This window comes from Leptonychotes weddellii, chromosome 3, assembly GCF_054177405.1.
Source record: "Leptonychotes weddellii isolate Sample4059 chromosome 3, ASM5417740v2, whole genome shotgun sequence".
NCBI lineage: Eukaryota > Metazoa > Chordata > Mammalia > Carnivora > Phocidae > Leptonychotes > Leptonychotes weddellii.
In genome coordinates, this window is record NC_138371.1 from 47,140,015 (window position 1) to 47,165,122 (window position 25,108).

The window sequence follows — 25,108 nt, forward strand, 5'->3', positions numbered from 1 at the left end:
TATTACTGAGGCTAAAATATTTCTTGGGTTTTATTAACATGATTTTATTGTGTCATTTTTTGCCTACTTTGCTTGCTTTATTTGTGTTTATTTACTGGTCATTGAAAACATTATATTTCTGGTATTTCTTATGACCATCTCTACTTTCAAACTGTAGAGCAGACATAAATATCCTCAGCATGAATAGCATGTATGTGGGTATATTTGATACCTTTAGTCAAAGGAAGCTGAATTTCACTTATTTATATTTAGTATGAATAGTGGTACATATGAATCTGCTGCCCACATTTTCTTGAGACATTTTATATATCATTTTATCCAGAGAAATATAAACCATCTCTTACACATTCTTTTCAAGCAGCTGTCCATTATTCATCTGAAAATCTTTCTCTCCCACTCCCATAGAGAGCATAGAAGAAAGGATCATGAATGTTGTGTAATATAGTCAAATCTAGATTTTCCCTGGAAGTGGAATGAAAGAATGACTTCTGTGCTGTGGCAATTTATAACGTAATTGCAATGATTAGTTTTGTCTTCCCCGCAAAATATTTAACCAGAATGATTAACAGCTAGCAAAGGGGATGCATTTAAAATTTTTTCCTTGGCAGTTGATATGAAGGTAACAAACAGAGAAATATCCAAAGTTAGAGAAGAAGAAAAACTATAAACTTGGGTAGTCATAATCTGGACACCAGGGTCCTTACTATCTCTAGTAACTGGAAAGGAGTTATTTTGAAGGTTGTGTGATACAGAAATTGAGCTTAATTGTTTCCTGCCTATACCATCAGAAATCCTAGATAGCTATGTACCTCCCTAATGTAGTTTTCCCCGCTAAAAGTGAAAACCAGCTAGCTGACTAAAGGAGCAATGTTCTACAGGACTGGAGACAATACTTATCTAACCCTCCTTCATCTCTGACTCTCACGTTTGCTCAAGGACCTTCATGAGAGGTAGTCTGCTCTTCTGGGAGTGGATTCATGCCTCTCTCAATGCTGTCCCATACAGTTTTTAGCTTGCCTGGAATTCCATTGCTTATTCTCACTAGGTTTAATCAGTATTGATGAATTTTTCAGAGCATGACTAGTTAGAGATTTCCTTTGTGGACTGTAATTAAACACTCCTTCCTTTTCTTTCTTTTTTTTTTTTTTGCAAATACCTTTACACCATGCCTTGGCTGACCAGAGGTAGTCAGAAATTTATCTTCAGAATGATTCAGGATCATTGCACAGGAGATTCAACTTCCAATTGTTTTTTTTTTTCCCCACAATAAAGTATAACTTAATTCAGTGAAAATTGCTGATAGAAATTATTGTTCTTTTCAGTATCCTAAGATTAAATGCATAATATAATAAAACATTTAGAATAGTGAAGGCACATAGGGTGTGTTTCAGTGACTAATAAGTATTGAAAAGGAGACATATGAAGTGCTTTTCATGTTTGTGAAAAAGTAAGCAATTTTTTAAAAATAAAAACACAAGACAGTCCTCTGAATGTGTTGGCATGTTGAGTAAAATGAACATTGGACCCTGGGAATTAAGAGATCTGGTACCAGTGATCATTTTGTTTTTCCCTGTGTGTCTTTGAACAAATCACTTAAACTTGGGGTTTTCTTTTCCTTCTGTATAAACTAAGTGAATGACTGGATAATCACCAAGGTCCCCTACAAGCTCTAACCTGAGTTTCCATAAGATTTAAAGAGCTCTTTTTCATGTTGTTATCCTTGGAATAACTTTATATTTGCCTTGAAATCAAGCTAGAAATCATTTGCACATATTTCTGCAAACTGCCTTCTAAAGCTAGATGCATTTGTGAGTGGCTTTTTTGGCACTAAATCACATCTCTAAATTTGCAGTCTCTTATATTAAACTGAACAGTTATGCAAGATTAAAATGCTCAGTCATTTAACTGCACATGTGTGGTAACATTTGTCCCTTTTATCCATCCATGGGCCCCTTTATTTTCCTATGTCGCTTCGACCTGCCCATAAGTAAATATTTAAATATCATACTGTAGGTTTTTAGAAAGTGTTGAACAATTTGTTGTACCATTTGTATTTATTTGCTATTTTACACATGATTTCACATTTTGAATCCCTAAGTAAATACATTGGATTTTAAATGATGTCTTGATAGGTGTATAGGACGCATGATAGTTCATTTTCTAAAAAAGTCCTTAAAATAAGAACTTATAGAGAAGGAAGTGAGTTGCTTAATAAAACTAATTTGAAGGGCTGTGCCATTTAACACGGCAAGATAAGATTTAAGAATTTTAGGTAACTATAACTTGACGATGATTAATCTATCTTGCCTAAAACTTCTAGTAAACGTGATATTTGTTAGAAGGAATGATACAGAGTAATTTCTGTTGCAATCACTTAATAAACTTCTCAATGTCAAATACAAATATTTAATTCCAGATTAAATAATGGAAGCATGGCTCTTATCATTGCACGAAACACTTCTCGACCAGAATTTATAAAACACCTAAAAAGATACGCCAGTGTTAAAAATCAGGTATAGTAGATTATTTTTGTTACTTATTTGCAAAACTATTAATCATGGAAAGAGAGATGCTGCAAGAGTTGACATCAAATCCTGCCTCATAAGAAGGCATTATTTTCTTAATAATCTTTTTTCTTTCAGTTTGTGGTTCGTCCAAATTTTGAAAAGTATCTATCATATTAATATAGATTATTCCTTTCTGAGCTATCCATTGGTGGATACATACATTTGTGTGTGTGTGTGCACATGTGCATGCAAAGAGAAAGTAGAAAATGTAGTGTTACATTGAAATGTGAAGTAAATTAAAGATAAAATTACATACTCAGCTGTTCTTCAGGATGAAAAGTAGTGAAATCTGAGATTTTTAGCCTTCTCGATATTATGACAGCGGACTTTCTCTAAAGTTAAGCCCTTTAGATTCTCCTGCCATTTATTTACAGATCAGCCTACTTTCACTTAATTGAAATAGATTTGCAGACCTATATTTAAAAACACACCACTTTTATACAGTCATTATTCTATTCAGAACTAGAACGTGTGGTTGCATTTTTGGAGACAGATAAAATTGTATTTCCCCTTAAGGGATTCGTTTTAAAGAGAAACAATAACTATTATAAGCCACATTCATTCTTTTGGCAGAGATTTTGACCCAGTTTTTAGGAAACTGATCCAGAAATATGTGAATTTCTGAAATTGTGAGTCTTGACCTACATCAGTGTGCTTGAAAAAAAAACAACAACCCTATAGTCTCACTACCTATAGGTATAGAGCTGTACCTGGATGTAGCTGGAGAGCGCAAACAGGAGGAGGAGGAGGAGAGTAAAGCCAGCCAACCACTGGCAGCGGAATCTTGCTTACGTAGGTGGCATTGCAAGGCTCACACTTTTACAATTTTACACTTTCATAGGCAGTGCTCATGAAGTTTCAGTTCTCTTCTGCCTACTACATTATTTGATCAATGTTATTGAGCAACCAACTGAATGAAGTCTTTGGGAAATTGTATCATAAACATTAATAGTACCTCTTTCCCTAAATACAAATCTCAAAGTAGACAAAAGCAGACAGGATGTAGGTTGTGAGCTGAAGTAATAACTTCACGTGTGTGTGTTTGAGGAAAGACGGTGATTGTTCAAGTAATATGTACCTTTTCAGATGTTATTCATTTTGTTGGCAGTGTTAGTATTTTTCTTAATCTACAAACAGTGCATGTTCATTATTCTTTTTTCCTAAGTCAGAAAGTAGAAACAACAAAACAATATAAAAAGCTCTCAAAATTATATATTCCAAGAGCTATTCAGGGTCATTACCTTGGTGTAAACTTCTTAATCTTTCCCTATTAAACCTATGTGAGAACCTCAATGTGTATTAACCTGAAGGTACTCATCCTGAGAAGCTCTATATTTATTTTAGGGAGGTACCTATTGCACAGATTATTTATGGTAATTCTCTTTTGGGATTGCCTAAGGGGCAAATTTTAAGGTAATTTTTTGTAGGATCCTTAAAGTCCCATCTAACAATGTGGCTTCATAGGTAATGAATTTGCTGGGATGCATGGAGCTTCATTTGGTGAAGGGTGCACATGAAAACTGAGGATTTAAGATAATAGACTTACTGGTGGTGGCCGTCACTTCTTGGCCTCTCTTGGCTTACAGCTGTATGCTGTAGGCTGGTTGTTTTTATCACATGGCGTTCTCCTCTCTATTATAAGGACATCAGTCATGTTGGATTAGGGCTCAACCTAATGACCTCATCTTAGCTCAGTCACATCTGCAAAGACCCTCTTTCCAAATACGGTGACACTTCAGGTACTAAGAGTTAAGACTTCCAGGCATCATTATCGGGGATGCAAGTTAACCCAGAGTAGCCAGTTAGCAGTGATTCATTTAAAACACATTATTTTTACAAGTTCACACAGAATGAAGGATGTCCCCAAGGCTTTTGACCTGAGATGGGAAGTCGAATGCAGTGACTACTGAGCAGTTTCACAGAGAGCCTGCCTGCTTCCGCAGAGAGCTCCTTGGGACCCTCTAACTCTGTACCTCAGTTAGAATAGTGATGCCGCCCTGTAAATCCAGTATAGTTCATTGTAGTCACCCAGTGCATTATATCGTATAAACTGTAAAATCTGTTGGACGTTGGTTTCTGCATATGTAAAATAAGGGTGTGGAGGGTACTAGTTTTCTGTCAACTTTTAAAAATCTATACCTCACTGAGGTTCATATGTGGAAGGGGAAAAAACCCATGTAGATAATAGGAATAAATCTCATGCCATTTACCTAAAAAGTGAAATAAGTGAGTGGTTATTGTGCATTGCTACTAAAAAGGTATTTGGCTATCTTTTCTTATTTATGAGAATACATAATTTTTCCACTGAAGTTTCCTTAGACAAACAAAAATGGAAACTTGAAGATACCCTGCACCATTTAGAGTGGTCAGTAAGCAAACCATTGTCTTTTGACTTGCATCCATCTTTTTTTTTTTTTAAAGATTTTATTTATTTGAAAGAGCGAGAGAGCACAAGCAGGGGGAGCAGGAGAAGGAGAGGGAGAAGCAGACTCCCTGCTGAGCAGGGAGCCCGATGTGGGGCTCGATCCTAGGACCCTGGGATCATGACCCGAGCCAAGGGCAGACGCTTAACCATGTGAGCCACCCAGACACCCCTTGACTTGCATCCATCTTTAAAGTGGGAATTTGGCGGGCAAATACCTACAAAAATCACATTAGACTGACTTCCTCTTTCCACCTTCCTAAGCTTAGAGCTAGGGTCTTCCTAATTAAATTCTAAGTGTGAAACTTAGTGTGCTTTACATCACCTAAACTAGTTGACAAGTTATTAAGTTAGTGGATTATATAAATCTTCTGTGTCAACAGCCGGATATTAAAAAATCTTTAATTGGAAATGGTATGATATTGTATACAACCTCATACTATTGGTCATAAAACAAGTTGGCCAGCTGCTAGATCTCCCAAAGAAATAGGGGATCCCTGGCATAGAGTTTCAATGCTATAAAAACGTCCTCATGGATGTTGATATTTACATGCAAGGGAGAGCACAGTAAACTTAATTTGCATGAGCAGTTAAGGATAAAGCGAGCATCATGATTATCTGCATTTGTTTTATTTAGTTCAGTTTTCCATTTGTTGAGACTTACACCGTTGGAGAAGTAAAAGTTAGTCCGAGGAATCTTAGTGGATACAATCCAGAGGACGATGACGACGGACGGCACGCAGCTGCTTCAGAAAACAGTTTCCCTTGGAACATAGATGGTGACTTAATGGAAGCCACATCAGAGGTTCACATTAAGTAAGTGTCATTATTTCACCACCTTTAATGTCCACCAGTAGACACAAAACTATTTTTTTTTTAATAAGTCAGGGAAACATTAAAAGATGTACAATTTTAATAAATAAAGTGTAACTTTACATTTACTCACCCATTGTTACATACAGCCAAAGCATTTTCGTGTAGACTCATCACGAAATTTTCTGAGTCTCTATCTTGGCATTTCAAATTACCATTCTCCCTAAACTATACAGATAATGTCTACAACTGACATTTTGTCATTTTAAAAGTGGATCCAGATCTTAACCTGGTGAAAGCCCTCTGAGTTGCAGATTGTTACATTGAAATCTCTAGTCTTCATCACTTGGTATTCAGCAGTGTGCTTCTCTGAACTCTTTCCAAAGCCTTCAGCTTACTTTACGCAGGAACAATGTTACATACTATTTAATAGGGGCAACTGGCGCAGGCAAGTTTAGGACCATGCAGACTCACTGTTGGTAAGCATTAGGACTCAGGGGGGAGAGGAAGGGTGCAGGAGCACCCCACTATAGGCACAGTGCCTGGATGTCGCAGTAATTACTGGTGCTGGTTTATCAGGCCCCCCAGTTTATAAGATGGCAGCTCTGCCACGAATATAGGTTTGGAAGCTGTCGTTAGATTTGGATTAGGTCTTAGGTACCGTACTCAATAGGTGTATGTGTGAAAACGATAGGTTGATGAAATAATTATACATCTTTTTTTACAGATTACACCCCAGACTTATCAATCTCTATGGAGGAAGCATGGAAGAAAGGAATGATTCCCAAGTAACATGTAATTGTTTATAAAAGAAACGTACAAACTAGAATTTTAATATGAAGGACTATGGTCATGCTTTAAACATATAGGGAAAAATTTTTTTTTAAAAGAAATGAAAATTGCTATTTTTGTCACTAAAAATTAGCTTCTAGAGCTTAAAACATGAGATATAATTTAAATTTTGGGTTTCAGAAAGTATTACTGGAACTGAAAGTAAACATTCATATACTTAATTCCCAAGTGAAATAATTGGAATGCTTTCACTTTTCAAGATTTGAGTCCATCAGTACTGATGTGAAAATTCCTAGAGCCTGGTATAGATGGACACCCGACGTTACCTGAAGATGCCCTGATGAGATACTAATCCAGATTTCAAAATCATTCCAATACCTACATTATCTGCCAAAAAGATAAGCGTTTTAAGTTGTTAGGGTACCAATTTTGGGACTATTCCCTGATTTTCTTTAAAGTCTTTTAAAATCCATAACATATTTTAAAGTATGCAAAATAGCTAACTAGTGAGGAGCTGTTTTCTTTGCTTCTGAAAGTCCTGGTATCCAGCAATCCTAGCACACTGGTTTTAGTGCACTCAGTAATGCCCCAAATGCTATCATTTCTGAGTAGAAAAGAGCCAGATTTAAATTTCCTCAGGGATCATCCTCCACCAATGATAACAGAAAAATCTCCTGAAAGAATTACTTTGCTTTTTATGTAATGACAAAAGGAAATCTTTTGCTAATATAATACTTAGAAAGAATACCTTTTTAAGTTTAATTAATGACTGCATTCAGGAGGCTTCATGCTCACAGATTGGGCTTCACTCCTCGAATGCTTGCACGAAGCTCTGCCTCCCTTGTTCTCTGGCCACCAGCTACTACTGTGGGCTCGTGAACAGAGAACTTAACAGGAATTTAGGCAGCCTGAGAAAGACAACTGTTGGCAGGGGCTTCATATAGATGGAAGTCTTTTACTATTTGATCACTTCCATAGTAAAGACAGATATAGGACAAATCAGATGAAATTATATTCTGCAGCTATCAGCATCCAGTTCATATGCATGAATAAATAGTAAAGATTATCACTAAAACCTAGATCATGGAAATTTTGATGTCACATTTATATTTACTGAATACAAGCTAAAATTTAAATTTCTAAATTGTTTCTCTAATTCTGTACAGATGAGAATGCTTATACACCTGATAAAAACACATTTCATACATACATTTGAGGAGAAAGTAGTATCTACACAAGTAGGTGCATTTGCTTAATTTGACAGTCACTATTTTACACAGTATCTAATTTATATGAGATACTGGCCTCTTAAGCACGGTCTGCGTAGAGTTTGGCTTTTTAAGAGTCATTAGTGAGGTACAGTTTTCATATTTTACATATATCAGTGTATTTATATTTGAAATATCAGCTAAAGTGCAACATTCACAATCTGTTTCAGAGTATAAATTAGAATTCTTAAGTACTTTTGTTTTTATAAGCAAAAAATTTCACTAAAAATGGATTTTAGAAATTTACTCCTGGGTACCCTTGATAAAAATGTGTTATAGGAGGACTAGTGGATTCATACCTATATAAACATTTTTTTAAGAACTTATGTATATATACAGAAAGAAAGAATCCATAGCTGCTTAACAATAATTATCCAGAAGTCATTAAGCTCAAACCAGTGTATAAGTTCAGTCTGAAATTTGCTCCTCAGGCCCATAATGCTCTTACATAGACTGCTGAATAAATCGTTGTTGATCAAAGCCCATCATAAAGGTATTACAAAGAAAGGTCTTTAAAGATAAAATCTGCTTTAAAACATTAGTGGTCTTCTTTTATTCATTAGAAAATTGAGGAACAGCTCTTCATTCTTTAAAAATATTTAGCAGGATTTTTCCAACAAGTCTCAAAGATCTATTAGAAATGAATCATTGCCTATTCAGTGGAGTTTATTTTACTGAAGTAAGCACACATGGCAAATAATTTCTTTTAAAGGAATGATATTTCAAGTCCAAGACTTCTCCAAATGAGTTGTTTACTTCCTCAATATGATTTAATTCAGAAGCACTTTCATTTCAAGGTATCTTCGAGGGATTACTTACCTTGAATAAATTGAATGCTTTAGTGTTTTTTTTTCTATCAAGAGCAGAGAGATTACTTTCCTCTTGAAGAGTAATGATTGCTTGGGATTTTTCACTTGCATTGAGACCTAATATGTCACAAGGTCATGGTAAATGAAGTACATCGAAATCTGAGCAGAATTCGGGGTTTCTTGTAAACACTGTCTTAAATTTCTTTGGTTAACCTGAGTCTCTCAATTTGAAAGAAGTCTTTAATCACCATCATTGCTTTTGCTGTTAACGTAGCTCCAGCTGTCTCTTCTGTTTTCTTCTTGTAGGACAGATTTGTACTGTCTTTTAAAGAAGCCAGCCTGAAAATAGTATTGCATAATCACTAGTGTGTAGTTACAAACATATTACACTCATCAGACTCCTGAACAGTCACTATCCCTTGTAGTCAATAAAATTTACATGGGAAATATTGTGTTAAAGAGCATTATTTTTGTTGGACTGCTCAGTGACACACTCTCTCCAAAATGGACATTAAAAATAATATGCAGTGTTTTCTAAGAGCTTTTTAAAAGAACATCTTTCCAAACTAGTGTCATGGCTGGAATACTGGTACCGAAGTTAGGAGAAATAGGAGATCAGTACTACATGTTCACTTGGGAATTTAAAAAGTTAACATTAAAAGTGCTGCAACAATTAAATCTAATAACTCAGGAGTCACAAAGGGGACTTTGTGAAAATCAAGAACAGCATTACTGAGTGGTTTAACATGGGTAATTATTAAAGGCTTACCTTCCACATAACGTATGAAATCAATAAAAGTAAAATAAGTCCAAGTAGCAAGCTACTTGAAATAATCGCTATTGTGAAATGACGTTTGGGTCTTTGATGATGTAGTCCTTCAAGTAAAACCTACATAAAGTAACCAAAATAAAGAGTCACCAGTTTAAAAACTTGCTTCTATTCCCTTTGAACCCCCTGACCCCAACCCATGATTCCCACAGTATTTTGAACAACCCCCTCCCCTTCTCTTGCTGGTTCTAAGAAACATTGGTAACCATTTAGCAGAATCAGCTTGTCCATGTTTCTTCATCCAGATAATCCCTACCAAGTTCACTTCCTGAAAAAGCCGTCTGCATCCTTCCCTCCCACCAGTTGTAGAAAATGCCCAATCTCGGTAAAGTATTTCTAGCCCTCCATGATCTAGTCAATCTATTTTCCTGACTAAACGCTCCAGCAATAGTTTTTCCCTACAATCCTAAGGTTTCAGGTAAAATGGTAATCTTACATGTGCAACATTCTCATCCTTGTTTAGTTCAATAACTTTTGGATTAGGCTCTGGAGAAGCTGTTGCTCTTATTTCAAACTTGAGGGCTGAAGTCTCATCCTGTTTAAAAAAAGAAAGATCACTGTAGCCTGACTCATAGTTTTATTTTGTGAAGACATATTCATTTCTCATGATCCTTACCTACTAGCTGAGGCTTTTACAATTGATCTTCCCCAATTTATTTCACCCTTTATAGTTAATTGCAATGCAACGCTTCCTTTGTTTCCAAAGGCACGGTCATAGTATTAATTTTCCTGGCATCATTTTGTTGAAATCCTTTTACTAAACATGAATAGTTTAGGCACCTGGGTGGCTCAGTCGGTTAAGTGTCTGCCTTTGGCTCAGGTCATGATCCCAGGGTCAATTTCCCTATTGGGGAGGGGGAGGGTCCTTGCACAGCGGGAAGCCCGCTTCTCCCTCTGCCCCCGACTCCTGTGCATGTGCTCTCCTCACAAAAATAAAATCTTAAAAAAAAAAAAATAACTAGTTTGCAGATAACTGTAGATATTTGTAATATTTAAGTATTTAAATATTTGATAGTTAGCAGGTTTTTCCCTAGATATTGAATCTTTTTCCCAAATAAAACTTTCTTCACCTGATAAATGTTTCTTCAAATTTATTTTATCTAGGCTTTTTTTTTTTTTTCTAAACAGTGTTGTCATCTTGCTGCTCTGATAAAATACATATAGTTTAATACCATAATGGAAAAATCTGGTACAATGCCAATAGTGCCCATTGTTGAGAAATCTGGACTTCAAGTGTATGAGGAGGCAAATTGCAAAAGTTTAAATAACTTGTTGATGGTCTCATGATTTAGTTTTAGCACAACTGGAACTACAGCAAATATCTCTTACTTCTGTATCTGGTGGATCTTTTTTTTTTTCCCCCTTGACCACTGTGTAGCAATTTTAAACATTTCTTCTTTAAACAAAATAAAACTACCATTTTCTTTGGCTTACTATATACCATGCACTAAGTGCTTTTTACAAAATGTATCTCATATAATCTGCAACACCCCTGCAAAAGACATTATCCATAATTATCAGGTAAATTGAAGAACAGAACTCGAGATAAGACCAATTTTATCTTTTTTAAAGATTCATTTTAGAGAGGGGCGCCTGGGTGGCTCAGTCGGTTAAGTGGCTGCCTTCGGCTCAGGTCATGATCCCAGGGTCCTGGGATCGAGCCCCGCATCGGGCTCCCTGCTCAGCAGAGAGCCTGCTTCTCCCTTCCCCTCTGCCTGCCACTCTACCTACTTGTGCTCTGTCAAATAAATAAATTTAAAAAAAAAAAAATTCATTTTAGAGAGAGAATGTGAGTAGGGAGAGGGGCAGAGGGAGAGAGAGTCAGTCATTAAGCGTCTGCCTTGGGCTCAGGTCATGATCCCAGGGTCCTGGGATCGAGCCCCACATTGGGCTCCCTGCTCTGCGGGAAGCCTGCTTCTCCCTCTCCCACTCCCCCTGCTTGTGTTCCCTCTCTCGCTGTGCCTTTCTCTGTCAAATAAATAAAATCTTTAAAAAATAATAATAATAGTTTAGAAAAAAACCTTAAGGTTATATAAAATAGGTAGCCAATTTCTGTGATTTAATCAAAGTTTATAAGCAATTGGACATGCTTTCTAAAATAAACCTTAATTATTCCATAGTCTATTTTACAGTCTTAATTATCTGTTTAATTACTAAAGCCCTATCATTTAGACAGTGTATTCAGCTGAAGCGATACATGCAAACAGTTGTAGAGTTCCACTCCAAATTTTACTATTCCTACTTAATTACTTAAATGCCTCCTCACATTTCATTCTACCTAAATAAGATGATTGTAGATAAGTTCATAAAAATCTACAAACTCAAATTGTCATTTTATTTTACTTACCATTTCCGAAAGGTATGGCCGGCCTTCCAACTGAATGTGAACACTGGCTTCTTTTCCACTTTCCATTTTCCCAAAATGGCAGAAAAAATTTAAACAATATGGATCAGCTTTTATGCAGAACTTGGAAAAAAAATACAAAAGAGCTACGTTAAAACATTTTTTTAAAGGTGGCTAAAATATTTTACGTGGAATTAAACATCTCCCATGGGTGGCATTTAAAAAATTATTTTGCTTTAAACAAAACATGAATGTCTGTTTTATAAATTACAACAAAGTATTTGAGCTGAAGCATGTGTTCTGAGAATTAAAACAAAGACTCCTAATCAGGGCCGTGTTAAGTTACATGTTCTATGTTGCTTTGTAAAACTTGGATCATTTGAAGGTAGGATCACTTCCTCAGGGTTTTTGGTTTTTTCATAAACTCACTAAAATGAAAGGAGTGAAAGTTAATCTCATGTCACCAAGTCTGCTCAGCTGAATACTCTATCTTGGCCTCCTAAAGGGTCTAGAACAATGTCTGGCTGGCACAAAATCGGCATTGGTTAGATAAATAATGAAATTGGATATATATATATATAGCCCTGGGTCTCTCTCGCCAAGCATGTGTGTTCCTCATGTGCCAGAGTATTACCTTGTTTCTTTCCTATACTCAACTGACAGCTCAAACCCACTGGTTCTTGGTTTTAAGTGCTTCGGTTCTGTATGCTGGAAAGCAAAACCTACAGCCTGAAAAATGGAAACTTACCAGTAGCTTCTTATCAGTCTTGGACAAGAATTTGAAAATGTCTTTCAGGATCTCCATTGGACCTTTCTCCTGTTCTAATGCACACTTTCTTTGATAATTTTTAAAATGGCATTCTCCAGCAGTAGTCTACATAGATAGAAAGTGAGAGAAATCTTATCCATACTGGAGAGAACTGCAAAAACTATATGATCTGGAAAGTTCCAGTTGCTTACCTTTTCTAAAATATATCAAGTATTTCTGAAATTGTGAAAATATCTTTGGGACAGACTTACTTGGGAAAGATTAAGTCTCCATGGCAAAAACTCAGAAACCCAGCAACATTTTAGCAAGGTTGGATATAGGTGCTAAAGTGAGCACAGGGCCCTATCTTACAGAAAATAAGGCAATGTGAAAAATGGACACTTGAACATTAGCATGAAAGTCAACATTTCTTTGGCTTTAGACACAAAACAAAACGGTAACTTGTTATAACAGCATGTCCTGCCATCTAAGTCTGGAATTCAGGTAAGATATTTTAAAATTAGATCTCAAACCCAATGAGCAGATTTATTTGTTGACTGCTTGTCTCGAAAATGGGAAGGTACAAAACAATCCCGATGTAATCATCAATATAAGGGTGTCAATTCTGTTAAAAAAAAAAAAAAGCTGAAATACTGATTTTTCAACAGAGGCCTCAAGATTTATAGAGAATTTCACCAATTATGTCCACAGGGCCATTTTCACAAGGAAAATGCACTGAAGATGGAAGGAGCAGAGTTCTGTTAGCGATCGTATACGTCAAATGACGAGGTCCATGTAACCCTACAGTTCTAATGCATAATAGTCAAAGTGTACTCAGTAAGTGCGTGGTGAATTCACAGCTGAGAGTGTGACTCAAGTTAACAGATTTATCTATTTAGCAACATAACTTAGAATAAAGGAAGGAACACATTTTTACCTGGACATCCAAAATGTTGAACAGCTGATCGGTTTGGGGGGCAAAAGAATTTGGTACCATTATTTCCACACTAACATTTGGAGCCATGCTATGGCCAGTGTTGATAACCTGAGAAGGAAGAAAAAAATTTTTAAACAACTTAAACATATTTTCATAAATGTAAGGACAGGTATCAGCGAGCTTTTGGGTGAACCCAGATGTTTCATGTAACATTTATAGTGGTGGGGGGTTTGGAGTTGGCAACTGCATGGCAAAGGGACATCAAAGATCCACAGTCAGAACTTTAAAAAGTTTGCTAATAATTTGTTCATTATTCCTAGCCCTCTCCTTTTGATATCGCTCAGGCCAAATGGTCCAGGCTGTTGGTTATTGGAGAAACAGTCTAAAGAAAAAGACAACATACAGTTGTATGGCACATTATGTATCTAAAAACCCTTGATCAAGTGATCCTCACAACTATCCCATGAGGCGAGCTGACATTTTATTCTCCAGCTCAGGAAAAGGCTCAGAAGTGTGAACGATGTGCCTGGGACAGCTACAAAGTGACAAGAAGCTCAGGTATTCTACCTCCAAAACTCAGGTTTCACAAAATCACTCCGCTGAGAGGATAATCCTTATCGCAGTAAGTGAATAAGAATATATTTCAGTTCAGGGTAATGATGATGCTGATGCACTCAGAAAATCAGAAAGGGGTAGAGAAAATACAACAGCCTTCTCATAATAATGCAGAGGTAGATGCTACTTCATTATGGATAAATTTGGGGATTGCAGCTCTCTGAGGAAGGAAATCCGGCCAAAATTATTGTCTCCTGAGAGCTTAACTATGAAACCCATTGAGTGAGTCAGAAAAGAGATGTGCTACAGTATCTGAATGAAATAGCACGACTCCTACATTTGCAATCATCTTTAGGAAGCACATGACATGGAAGAAAGAATGTGTCCCTGGCGTGTGGAGACGGCTGGGCTGTGGGGTACAGGGCAGTCGCAGAAGGTGGTCTCAGCAATGACAACCCTGCACTGCCCAGACCTTTAGACAGGGTCTTCCTCATGCCAGCCAGTGATCGGTCTAACCTCAAATATCCTTCATCCTTGTTTGCCTAATGACCTTGAGACCTCTAAGAACCTCCTCCAATTTGCACAGACTCACCGAGCCTACAGACTGAAGCTACCTCCAGTGCTATTCGCTCCATTGTAACGTAAGTGAAAAATACTTAACCACGCATTTTGTAAGTTAAAAAATAGGCCTTCTAGAGTCTGTGCTCTGATAAACTAAAACAGAAACTGAGCTGAGCTCTCACTGGGCTCTGATAGGAGCATTTCTAGGGGCTTCAAAGCAGAGGGCTATATTTTTTCAACACTAATGGACCCTAATATAACAAAAACTCCGCAGGATTCCAAGGTCATTCTACAGATCTGGAGCAGGGTCCAGGAATTTGCATTTGAGTAAGTACCTCAAGTGATTCTGACCTACATTTTATTTTAATTTTTAAAAAAATATTTGTTTTAGAGAAGGAGCACGAGCTGGAGGGGGAGAGAGAGAGAAAATCTTAAGCAGATTCCACACCAAGCACGGAGCCTGACATGGGGCTTGACCTCACAACCATATCACAAGATTCAGACGCTTAACTGACTGCACCACCCACGAGCCCCGCTGACCTACATTTTCAAAAGCATTGCCTTACAAAAAAATATCATAATGTACCTAAATCCAGACTCACACACATTCTGTGGATTGTTACATAGCTCTAAGAATGTTCAGTGTAGTGCTTTTGATTCAAAAAAATATTGTTGTGGACATTATCTCCAATTATCATACCCATGATGCCTCAAAAGTTTCAGTTTAACAGTAAAAATTTTTTTTAAAAATTTACCTTTATATTAATGTGTTTGGATGATGATACTTTTTTTTTTTAAACAATTTAATAAATGACATTACTTGTAACAGGTCATATACCTATGACCTAAACGGCTGACCAAACAGACCTTAAGTGGGGATGCAGGCGGTAAGAGCTACCTTTACTAGGTAATGTTAGTGCTTGTATAAAAGCTTGAACCAAGAAGAGAAGTCACTGATTTGCACCCAACAATGCTTTCCCTTGGCCTATCCTGATCTCCGTATGCACCTCTAGCAGATTCAATTCCTCCCGTAACTTTGCCTGTTTCAGGAGTTACCTCTGTTCCTGGGCTTACTCCTTCCCATGGTATTTGTAAGGAGTCATGGGCTTTGGTAACAGGGCAAAGGCAAGGGGGGAAACCAGGAGCAAGGACCCAGGAGGAGAGGGGATAGAGTAACCCTGCTGTCACCAGCCATGGAGGGCCCCTAAGCCGCGGGGCATCACAGCCTATGATGTCCTCTGGAGCAAGGCAGCAGGAACAAGCTTTCAGTTCCCTACAAATATCATAACAACTCTTCTTACATGGAAGGTGAAGTTCATTTTCTCTGCCATGCACGTCTCAGGCTCATTTTCTTCCTTTGGTCCATACACAAATGAAGCTGGGCTGACAAACCTGAAAGAAATAAATTCAAATTTAATTGGTCTTACTTGATGAGCTATGATGAACAGTCTTTATAGTCTGGATTATTGCATCTCTCTTAAAAATGCTATTTAAGACTATATTCCAGACTATAGAGGCCTCTAAGAACCAATGAATATTTTTGGTTTCTTGGTAAGATACGAATTTTAGTGAAATGTAAGAAAATCAGAAAGCCATGTGCTCTGACTTGGGTGTTAATGTCTCTTCCCACGAATATCCTTTGTTTGTCTTCCCAGCACTGCCTGGTTCAGTCCACTGGCCATTCCTTCTCTCTCAGCTCTCAAATGATTCATATAAATTTGACAAATATGAGAGAAATTCTTAACTTTATCCCTATAGCTCCAATGTCTTCCTATAAGTCAATCTATTTTACCTATTTTTGAATTATGTCTTTATGATCCAATTCCTGCTGGCTATTTGTAATGAACCCCAAGGCTGGGGAACAATTCAAACATCAGTAAGTATGGTAAACTTTCTGCTTAGGAATACACGGTTGTCACTCTTTTGCCTGTGATTAGACATAGAGGTCAGTAGTGAATTCTAAGAAGTATTTTTCTGGGGAATCCCAACTCCACCAGTTGCTCTTATTTGGCAGCTAATGTGAAGTAACACAAATTAGAGACTGGCTACACAGAAATACCGAAATGCTGTAGATTTAGGCAGTTTTATACTCGCAGAACATTCCTTGCCCAAAATACTGTGTGGAGGATATTCATCATAAGAAAATCAAGAAAAGGAGGTGAGATGAGGCTTCAAAACCAGGAAACATGGTGTCAGCTTTTTTCTGCTCCCCACTGATGCACTAGGTTCTCCCCTCCTGAATGGCTTCCTCTCTCTCCTGCTTGTTTCATCTCAGAAACGTGATACTCAATTTCTTTCAGTTGCAGACACCATTTTTATATAATTATATGCCATCTCTGCAAGTGGTTAAAAATGACTGGGGATGGTTTATATTTAGAGCAACAAGAAAAGCTCATCAGTCTATTTGTTCGGTATCTGTTCCTTTAAAAATAGGGTTTTAGGGACGCCTGGGTGGATCAGCTGGTTAAGCATCTGCCTTCGGCTCAGGTCATGATCCTGGGGTCCTGGGATCGAGCCCAGAGTTGTTGGGCCCCCTGCTCAGTGGGGAGCCCACTTCTTACCTCTCCCGCTTTCTCTTTCTCTCAAATAAATAAAAATTTTTTAAAAAAAATATGGTTTTAAACAAAGACTAATAGCCTGAATCATTTCCAGTAAAATCACTAAATGTTTTCTTAATACTCCTTAAATCTTTCTTCACGTGTTTCCATCTTGAATCTGAGGAGGGTCCACACAATCACTAACAACGTGGGGAACCAGTGAATGCTGGCTCTGGGGCCGTGGGTGAGTGGTCAGGGGACACCTTGCAGCTTGGCTCTCTCATATCTCCATCGATTTGCCACACAGGTAGATGTGGGTTCTGGAGAGTGGTGAGTGGACCAAGCTTACACTTCTTGGAACTTCACACTGGCTGCAGCCACCAAGCATGACCATACCAACTGCACACTGCCCTTCCCCACCCCCGGGGCCCCTGGCCTGCACAGCATACAACTGACAGGCTGGACATGACCTGCTAGAGGCTTCTGGGGCTTTTCCAGGAAGAAAGCCCCAACTGGGTACTAGCTTGAAGAGGCCTCAGTAGTGATTACAGAGTGCATGAAGCTAATGAAGAGCTAAGCAAGAGAATGCAACACCAGGTCTTTATTAAGGGACAGAAACAGCACAGGATCTTTACTTAAAAAATTTTTAAATATCTTTTTGACCAATAATGTAAGAAGCAACAGAATTTAAAATCGGCTCTCAACTTTACAGGAGGCACCTGAATTTACTTACCCATGAACAGTTAGCATGACTTCATACTTGAGAGGTATTGCTAAAGTCACTTTGTTACGCTTCAGGTCGTCCATTTCCCCTTCATTTGCACTACAGAAGCAAATAGAAGACACCCTGTTAGAATCCCCCAAACATAAAAATCACCTTCAGAGAGGACTAATCACATATCATGTATACCGAATACATCTGGAGGCTTGGGAGTGGGGGGGAAAATAGACATGGTAAGAAAGGTTTATGACAGGGTTGGCAGAAATTTGCTCTCATTATTTAGTGTTATTTGCTCCAAAGATGGTTAGAAATGTTTTTGTTTCTTAGATCACACAAGAGACGTTTTCTCCTGCAGACAGTGGAACACAGCTTCATGGTTCCCTTAAGTCCCCCCACCCTAAAGTCAGGGGTCCACTTCCTTTAGCACCATTATTTTTTCACAATGTAATATACCAGGTGGCATGCACTGTGATGCTGAGATCCTCTTCTGCTCTGCTGAGTGAGCTCACATCCAGGAGAAAGCTGATATCTATCTGTACAACACAGGGAAACACCCATTAAAAAAAAAATCCAAAAATAGTATTTTTTATCATCTGAAATTTTCTGAATGTTGATGTTCTGTGGAATGCAGATTGGAGACTATGTTTTGGAAGCACGGCTACCCCTCACTCAGGCATTGAGCTCCGGGAAGCTGTTGGGGTTGTGGCAAATTTAAAGCACCAGCTTCCACAAGTGACATTCAGAGACAAAGCCTCCTTCTAAATGTAAAGACAGGCAGGTCCAGACTGACAAAATTAGAGCTGCTTTAACAACTTGAGTGAGGACTCTTGCCAGTAACACCTTTTTGTATAGCAGAGGTAACATGCCTGGCAGATAGGACCACCTGGGGTGGAGAAGGGTGGGGGGGGGGTGTCGGGGAAGGGTGAGACAGGGGAGTAGAATTCTGATCGACACATTCACATGCCCATCTTGACACAAACATGTGCCCCTATTTTTTTTTTTCACAGTGAACATTGCCAAGAATATAAACACAATCTCAAAGATCTAAGCCCAGTTGGTTTGAGTTTTATTTCGTCACTTAGCTACTTACCCTAAGCAAATAAATAATTATATACTTGTTCACAGCATAAACAGAAGAAATAGAAAATATTTTATGTTCATGTTCATAAGCAAAAACTATACATGCTAAATGCTTACCCTTGATAGGTGATCTACATATATATAACCAACACTGCAGTCAAGTTTGACTAAGCCAGAGCTGTCTGTTACTTCACAGCTTATTTGTTTCTCTTCCTAAAAGGAAAAACGAAACAACCACTTTAGGTAAGAAGGCAAGGAGAAGTTTGTAACATATGATTAAGAATAATAGTCTTTGAAAAGAAAATCATTCCTCAAGAATTTGCTTTCCTGGAAGACTATTTTCTGTTTGCTTTTGGGATAAGTAGAAATATAAATAAAATTTGTAAATGTGAATGTGCGTGCATGCACACAGAGGTATATTTTAATACTCCTGTAAATTCTCCAAAGAATACACAGAAAAATTCCTGGGCTTGTAGCTTTCATTCATGTTTGTATTCCCTATTTAATTCAAGGTCCAGTTTCTTGAAAAATCATGAAGCAAGTATTTCATGAAGGCCCTATTTCATTGACCCTCTTCTGTCTGGGATGTGAGAATGTGATAAAGGTATAGAATTATAATAACTGTCATCACAATAGGATATATATATAGTCAAATATTCAGGGAAATATACATCTTGATGTATCTATATACTGTACATGTATACATATAAATACACACTATGTATATACTGTAGATGTATATGTGCTATAGATGTGTGTGTGTATATATATATATACTATAAATGTACTATATATTATATAGACGGATATTTTTTGAGTTTTCCCTCATACTATTGCAAATAGGCTCCCAGGGCTCTAGGGAAAAGGATCCAAGACCTCTCTAAATGCCCTTGGTTTGAAGAGATGGTCTCTGGATAAGAGAGGTGTAAATTTGCTAAGGGAAAAGATAGGCATCAAAGGAGAAAGTGACTGAGGCTTTTCTCTTTGAAATCGACCTTATTAATGCCTTGCTGATAGATTTAACTGTTCTCGACTGAGGCACGGTGCTCTAGGTGCTTCAAACTCTTGCCGGAAAAGAGAAATTGCCTGTGATCTGGTTGACACCAAGACTTCAGAATTTGTGGAGGACTGCTGGTTGTACGGTATTTGTTGGAAGTTCTTTGGGAACAAGACTGGGTATGTGACTGTAAAGTGCAGAGCAGTAACTCTGGGCGCCCAGCTTGAAGGACCAATATTGCTTGTTCAGGGAGCCCGGCCAACAAGAGTGGCACCATGGCACCAGATGAGCAGGTCATCAATGAGAAAAGCAGTGGCACCCAAGCTGGAAGAGGGAAGCAAACTTTTTTGATCTCAGATACCAAGGAACTTATCATTTTGATCAGGAGCAAGAAGGAAGTCTCAAAATCAATGGAAGCTCTAGTGATAAGTCTGCATACACCGCAAATATTTAGGCCGCACGTCCATGAAATGGATTATATACCATTTACATTTTTTTTTTTTAATTATTTATTTACTTGAGAGAGAGAGCACAAGTTGGGGTAGGGGGCGGGCAGAGAGGCAGAGGGAGAAGCAGACTCCCCACTGAGCAGGGAGCCTGGACATGGGGCTTGATACCAGGACTCTGGAATCATGACCTGAGCCGAAAGCAGAAGCTTAACTGCCTGAGCCACCCAGGGTCCCATACCATTTACATTTTAAAAAAATGAAATATAGTATCATGCTATGGTTTTTGATACTTACCAGATCTAAAATCTTAATGAAGTAAAGGCCGGAGGGGAGTTTAATGTGCAGAGCTGTTTCATATGCATCATCTCCAGCATTAAATAGGGACACATTCAACATTACTGTCTTCACACTCCCAACAGCAAGATAGGTCTTATTTTCATGTGGCCTAAAAATTAAGTAATATTTAATGTTACTTAGTAACCAGTAATGTTTGGGAAATAAAAATCCCATCGCCTCATTTATCCTGATCATAAAATACTAATTTGGAAAAACACCACGGGGGAAATGAGCCCATACAAGTAGATACCCATTCATGTTAGAAAGAACTCAATTTTTCATGTTTCAGATAAATTCAGTCAGCTATTACCCAGGAAGTTTATTTTTAATGAGTCATAATTAAGTTAATCTCCTTTCTGTTTCACTTCTGTAGCTTTAACATGTTTTCCTCACTGTTTCACAATATTTTTCTAAAAGCAAAGCCTTCTTTTCTTTACCTCTTGAAATACCTTGAACTAGCTGCTGCCCAAAACAAAGGGGAAAATGGGGGGAACTGGGGAAAAAAGGAGACTCCAGAGACAAACACCAGCCAAACAGAGGATGTTCTGGGGGAATGAGCACAGTCCGGGAAAGGACGGCTCTGCCCAGCAAGTGGATGCCCCTACAGTCTGTTGCACTACAATTCATTTCTTATGGCAGGCTGGTCTGCTCGACCAATCACTAGACCAAATTAAAACCAGAACTGCAGCCATGCTTCACCATCCCGTGCCCTGGAAAGAGAAGACTGCTGCAAATCCAGACCTATGAGAAAGCAAGTTCCAGTTCGGACTCTGGCCCCAGGCCTTCAAGTTGGGAGGAGGTGGTTCAGCGTTTTGAAGCCTCAGCCGCCATCCGCAGTAGTAATAATTACTATGCTGAAAATTTGGCTCATGCACATTCCATGAAATCTCACAACAACATGTTTATATATACAGAAGTTGAGGTGTAAAGAACTTCTTCAAAGTACCACAGCCGGAATGTTCTAAAGTCTCCAGGTAAATGCTTGCACAGCCCATTCTCTTCACCAATGAGAGCATTAGAAGAGCCCAAAGAAAACTTTTACACGATGATTCTATCCAAGAATTTAAAATTTAGAAAAATTGGTTCAACCAATGAAGGATGTGACCCAAAGCAAAGTGTCAGCTGAGGGTAATCCTAGCAGTAAGAAAGGTAACCTTTCACCCAGTACTTGAGAATGTTTCCTCACGTTTACATTGTAGCATTTGAATCAACATCTGTATAGAAGATTAGTATGTAAATAAACTATTTATGGAAGTGCTAAACACAGAGTCCACATTTAATGGTTATTTGTGAATTGATTTAAAACAAAGGGTGTTTGAGAACAGGGTTAAAGAACAGGTTTCAAAATTTATGCTTGTAACCATTATTTGAAGACACATGAATGACTATAACTGATAGCTCCTATATAATCATCACGTTCATTATTCCCTGATACAAAGATAGTTTAAAAGATCCCCACTTTGTAGAGCTTGTAAAGGACAGATGTAGAGACAAATGTAAACAACTATTATAAATCCACAGGAAAGAGCTGTGAATGAGGGGCTCTGGGAAACCGAGGCAGGGAACCACTTTGCCTGAAGGTAGAAAAGGCATGTTGCTTCTTGCTTTTCTACCATTCTGATTATTTAGGTTTATTTAATTTTCGGATTATTTAATTTTTTTTTAATATAAAGGAAGTTCACAACTTACCATGGATTATACCCTTAATTGATTTCTCAAGCCCTCCTTTTCCAATCCAATTTTCACACTGCCAGAGAGGATCATTTTCCAGAAAGCAAACCTGACCATGTCCTGTGCCTGCTTACTGTGCTTTAGCGCCGTCAAGACAGGATGCTAACGTACTAGCACGACACACAAGGCCACACTTTCCACTGCACAGCTCATTCCTTTCTTCAGCCAAACTTACCTGCAAACAGGTATCCAAACACCTGTGTTCTGTATCTTACTTCAAGCTCTCTCTCTCTGCCTTTAACATCTTCCCTCTTCGTGTCTCTGGTTGATTTGTTCTTTTCAAGACTCAGCTAAGTGGTAATAGTTGTGAGAAGTTCTTCCAGTTGATACTCATTTCTAACCCTTATACCTCAGCACTGCATTCCCCCTAACTGAAGTAGCTTCTTCCTCTCCTTCTCCCAGCACACTGGGCACCCCTTTGAGGTAGTGTTTTCACACTGTCTGGTTTTTCTCATCACTAGAATAAGTTCTGCAGAGAAGATGCTAGATCATGATTATCACTGATTTCTCAGAGCCTATAAGCACAGTGTTCAAAAAAATATATGTGGTATATAACTGTATCAAACATTAAAAAGGGTCAGGTAACACTAAAGAAAAACATCAGAAAAACTGGAGAAATTACTGGATAAATGATTGTAAAAAAAAAAGTTCATTAACTCATCATTATAAGTTTTACCAAATGATAGCCATGTTTATCTATTCCGTGACAGTATACACATTCCAAATATTTCGTTAAATAAACATCCACTACTACTACTACTACTACATTCATATGATTTGTACCCCATCACACAACCTAATATTTTAGTGGCAATACAGCTACTGAATTGACCAATAAATTAATGGCAATATCAATACTGGAAAGAGTATAAAGATTTTTTTTAAGTTTTTATTTATTTATTTGACAGAGAGAGACACAGTGAGAGAGGGAACACAAGCAGGGGGAGCGGGAGAGGGAGAAGCAGGCTTCCCGCCGAGCAGAGAGCCCGATGTGGGGCTCGATCCCAGGACCCTGAGATCATGACCTGAGCTGAAGTCAGATGCTTAACCGACTGAGCCACCCAGGTGCCCTTGGAAAGAGTATAGTTTCTGAGGAGTAATTATTTTCATGAACTTCAGAATATGCAAACAAATTAGAGACCCTTCTCCCCACTCTTCTACTTCTAATGATAGAGATCTAAGAAGCTGCACAGTTCACTTATACCTAAAAATTCTGCCCCTCTTATCCTGATTTTTTTTCCATTTTACACTTATTGATCAAGATAGCACATATAGAAAAACACACATATCCTAAAATTCACAGCTCAGTGAATTCTTACAAACTGAATACACTAATGAAAGCACCTGGATCAAGAAAATGTATTACCAGCACGAGAGAGAAATGCCCTTGTGCTCCTCCCTTCCAGTTACTGTCCCCACCCATCACCTTCCTTTCAGGGCTCAATCCCAGGACCCTGGGATCATGACCAGAGCTGAAGTCAGCCGCTTAATGACTGAGCCACTCAGGCGCCCATGGTATTCTATTTCTTATAAGTGGAATCACCAAGTATTTAACTTTTACATATCAGGCTTTCTGTACTTAAAATTTTGCTTAGAACATTAATCTCTACAGATGTGCAGGGTTGTAAATGGCTTATCCTCAATGGTGTTATGTATCAGTCTGTAAACATACCACATTTTCTTTATCCATTCAATGATCATTGAGAATTTTGGCAATTCTAGTTGGGAGCTATTACAGTCTTTTGGTGGACATACAAATGTATTTCTGTTGGGTTAGTCTTTGTGTCTGTCTAGGAGCAGACCCCTACAGTTTGTGAGCCCAGGATCAACTCCTGAACATCTCTAACTGGCTAATGTTGGCACCCAGCTTAAATTATACCAACAAATTATATTTAAATAATATACTATAAGGCACTATAGTATATATACAAAAAAATAAAAATGTACAACAGAACGGTCATGTAAAAAGCAAGTGTACCTACAGTAGGGTCTCAAAGACTGCTGTAAGAGAGGTTTACTGGACACAGCCATGCTCACTCACTGCGGCCACTTCTGCACTATGATGGCCAAGGTGAGTAGCCTAGTCAGACCTCTGTCCCACAAAGCCTAAAATATTTACTAACTCTCCCTTCATGGAAAAAGTTTGCTGGCTTTGCCGTGGAAACATCTGAGAAGTATAATTAGTTTCAAAATAAGCTCACAACAGGACATCATTATCTTTAAAATCTGATCATTCTGACAATGATAGAGGCTTTGTTATTTCGGGTGGCATCAGATGCAGCATCAGAGAAGACGATTTCCGCCCCCCCCCCCCCCAGACCTCAGAGTTCCTGGGTTGGTATTGGAGACATCGAGGAGGAAGGAACGAAGAACATGTGGGTGCATAGCAGCATCTCTAGCTGCTGATCCCTGGGTGTGGGACACTGGATCTTTTCTGGAAGGATGTGTAATAACTGACAGACCAGTAATCCTATGCCACGGCTATCCTTTTAGGGTGGAGGAACCGGACTTAGTGACAGCACGCTCTTTCTCCCACCATTTCAGGGAACACCTGTGATTTCCTCTTGCAAACCTTTGTGTTCCCTAAGTATGCATCTGCTTGGACGCACAAG

At 38.2% G+C, this 25,108-nt stretch overlaps 2 protein-coding genes across 2 annotated transcripts in view; one reads left to right on the forward strand and one right to left on the reverse strand.

Annotated features, from left to right (window-relative positions):
- CERKL (CERK like autophagy regulator) overlaps positions 1–6,611 on the forward strand; it is a 105,124-nt gene extending 98,513 nt beyond the window's left edge. Inside the window, exons 11-13 of the mRNA XM_031036266.2 lie at positions 2,417–2,513; positions 5,627–5,805; positions 6,530–6,611. Of these exons, the coding sequence (XP_030892126.1) occupies positions 2,417–2,513; positions 5,627–5,805; positions 6,530–6,611 (358 nt within the window). The remainder of the gene's footprint in view (positions 1–2,416; positions 2,514–5,626; positions 5,806–6,529) is intronic.
- Positions 5,598–25,108, reverse strand: part of ITGA4 (integrin subunit alpha 4) — a 78,430-nt gene continuing 58,919 nt past the window's right edge. Inside the window, exons 18-28 of the mRNA XM_006740931.3 lie at positions 20,724–20,874; positions 19,101–19,196; positions 18,357–18,436; positions 17,916–18,005; positions 15,947–16,037; positions 13,530–13,637; positions 12,593–12,718; positions 11,848–11,967; positions 9,937–10,035; positions 9,441–9,560; positions 5,598–9,010 (exon numbers count right to left, since the gene is read on the reverse strand). Coding sequence (XP_006740994.1) covers positions 8,912–9,010; positions 9,441–9,560; positions 9,937–10,035; positions 11,848–11,967; positions 12,593–12,718; positions 13,530–13,637; positions 15,947–16,037; positions 17,916–18,005; positions 18,357–18,436; positions 19,101–19,196; positions 20,724–20,874 — 1,180 coding nt within the window. The 3' untranslated portion in view covers positions 5,598–8,911. The remainder of the gene's footprint in view (positions 9,011–9,440; positions 9,561–9,936; positions 10,036–11,847; positions 11,968–12,592; positions 12,719–13,529; positions 13,638–15,946; positions 16,038–17,915; positions 18,006–18,356; positions 18,437–19,100; positions 19,197–20,723; positions 20,875–25,108) is intronic.